The following is a 2131-nucleotide window of genomic DNA, read 5'->3' on the forward strand; positions in this document are numbered from 1 at the left end:
AAAGAGGGGGTTAACAAAAGTCCAGCATAAATGAGAAAAAGCTGTAGTGACACTGAACCGCACAATGTAAGCAATGAGCATGTGCAAATCTCCAAATCATAAGAGGAAGCCATTCCTCACTTACAACGTGGTTTAAGTGTTTTGACACACATGACTGTAGGTTAGTTAGTAAGGCTGCTCCTAGTATGTGCCAGTATTTAAGGAGAAGGAAGGCAGGGGAGGCAAGGGGGAGTAGGGAGAGAGAGAAGGGGAGAAAAACAGCTCAGGTCTTCAAGCATGTGGAGCAGTCCTACAATGTTACTGTAGGCTTCAAAGCATGATCACAGGTTGTTTTCATTTATTCACCATACACGCAACAGCAAACCCACTTCCTCTAAAAGGGTGTCTCCACTATGACGCCTTGACCTTCAACACGGCAGGTATGATTCAAAACCCAAGTCGAGTCAGCTCTTCATGGAGTCCGTCAACGAGAGGGGCAGGATGGTCTGTCATCTGTGGGCTGATCTGGGTTTGGATCAATCTAACAAAAAGCAGAGGGGAGGAACAACAAGGCATTTTTAGAGTTAACTGCTAGAAATAAACCAATCCAAGCACAAACTTGTCACTTTTGGTGTGGTTAAGACAATCACAGTAATAAATGACATTCCCAATCCAAAAGTTACTCCAAAGTAACTCTTAACCCTCTTGTCAATTAGAGAAAACTTTGAATGGAAGTATAGTGAAAAATTTTAAGCTAGGAGTTGATAGTAATTTAAGGATAAGCACAAAGAACTAATAAAATACTTGAAAAACCTACTTTAGTAGCACAGAAGTCTTGCATTATTTACTGTACACTAAGACAACTTTGCTCATCACTAAAAATGTAACTTAAAATGATTCCATTGATTTCAGAAAATGCTTTGCTTCGAAAGACAATTATCAGTAAAAAGTTATTCTGGTTTCAAATTATAATCCTTAAGCACCCCATAAAATGTCTTAGAAGTTTATTTGTTCCATACCTTACCTCTTCTCCTTTCTGTAAAAGGAAGAACAACAACCTGCTAACTCAGGTCTCCAAAACTGGTTAGTAAGAATAGTTTAAGTGGACTATTCTGATAATTTAATTTTACACAACCATTTTTTGAGGACAAAGAAAGGCTAATTCTTTAAGTACCTAAAATGAAAAGGACTTGAGTTGTATTCTAAGATTCAGCTACAGGAGAGTCCTAGAAGAAGTCTCTGGCATACAAAAATGATGCCACTCTGCCCACTCAACAGCAGAGTAGTGTTTTGAGGGGGAAAAAAAAAAAAAAAAAAAACCCCACAAAAAAACAACCCACAAAAAGCCCAAAAAACACAGTGGGTAAATTCAGGCAAGATTTAGCCAAAGGATACTATTTTACTTTTGTCCTGCACCACTGCTTTTACCAGAAATACATCAACATGGAAAGTTTTTGAAGTTATGTCACAGCTACTGAGTGGCTTTCACACTCAGTTAAGTGTTGAACTGTGTACCCTCAGAAACCCAGGTCTCAAAAATGCTGTTGTAATTTCTCTGCATGGAACTTCTGAAAGCACAGCATTCACAGAAGCAAAAAAAGCCTCACAGCTGTTTCAGAACTAGAACTGAAAAACACGTTGTGCGTATACAGACCCAAAATGTTGTGTTCACCAATGCAACATTATATGTACGTAACACATATATATATGTAATTAATGAAGTCAGTAAGGGACATGACCATTTAGAAATTTCTACAAAATTTTAGTATTGTGAAGAATCCTAAAAACTGTTGATACAATTCACCTGGCACTTTGCCAAAAAAAAAAAAAAAAAATTTGCCTTATCCCCTATTCATCCTTTTAGTGGTTTCTCCTGATTTTAGGAAGGAGAAGACTTTTATACCACCATACAGAAATCAGAAAAACAACAGTGAATGAATCATCACATTCTGAGGCACCTACTTCTGAATAGAGGGGCGGAGGCAAAAAACGGAACTCCTGGATGTATGCAAACAATGGTCCTGGAAGCGCTCTCTCAAAGTCATCACAAACACCTATGGGTGCAAGGCTGGACTGCCTCTGTTCCTCCGTGACCACTTCTGCATAGCTAGGAGGTGCTGTAGGGAGAAGGGACCAGGCAGATTTAACCGTA

At 38.9% G+C, this 2131-nt stretch overlaps 1 protein-coding gene across 1 annotated transcript in view; it reads right to left on the bottom strand.

Annotated features, from left to right (window-relative positions):
- Positions 1-284: 284 nt before the first annotated feature.
- Positions 285-2131, bottom strand: part of ARRDC3 (arrestin domain containing 3) — a 9141-nt gene continuing 7294 nt past the window's right edge. The window contains exons 7-8 of the mRNA XM_010019705.1: positions 1942-2096; positions 285-520 (exon numbers count right to left, since the gene is read on the bottom strand). Of these exons, the coding sequence (XP_010018007.1) occupies positions 464-520; positions 1942-2096 (212 nt within the window). The 3' untranslated portion in view covers positions 285-463. The remainder of the gene's footprint in view (positions 521-1941; positions 2097-2131) is intronic.

This window comes from Nestor notabilis, unplaced genomic scaffold, assembly GCF_000696875.1.
Source record: "Nestor notabilis isolate BGI_N333 unplaced genomic scaffold, ASM69687v1 scaffold28798, whole genome shotgun sequence".
Lineage (NCBI taxonomy): Eukaryota > Metazoa > Chordata > Aves > Psittaciformes > Psittacidae > Nestor > Nestor notabilis.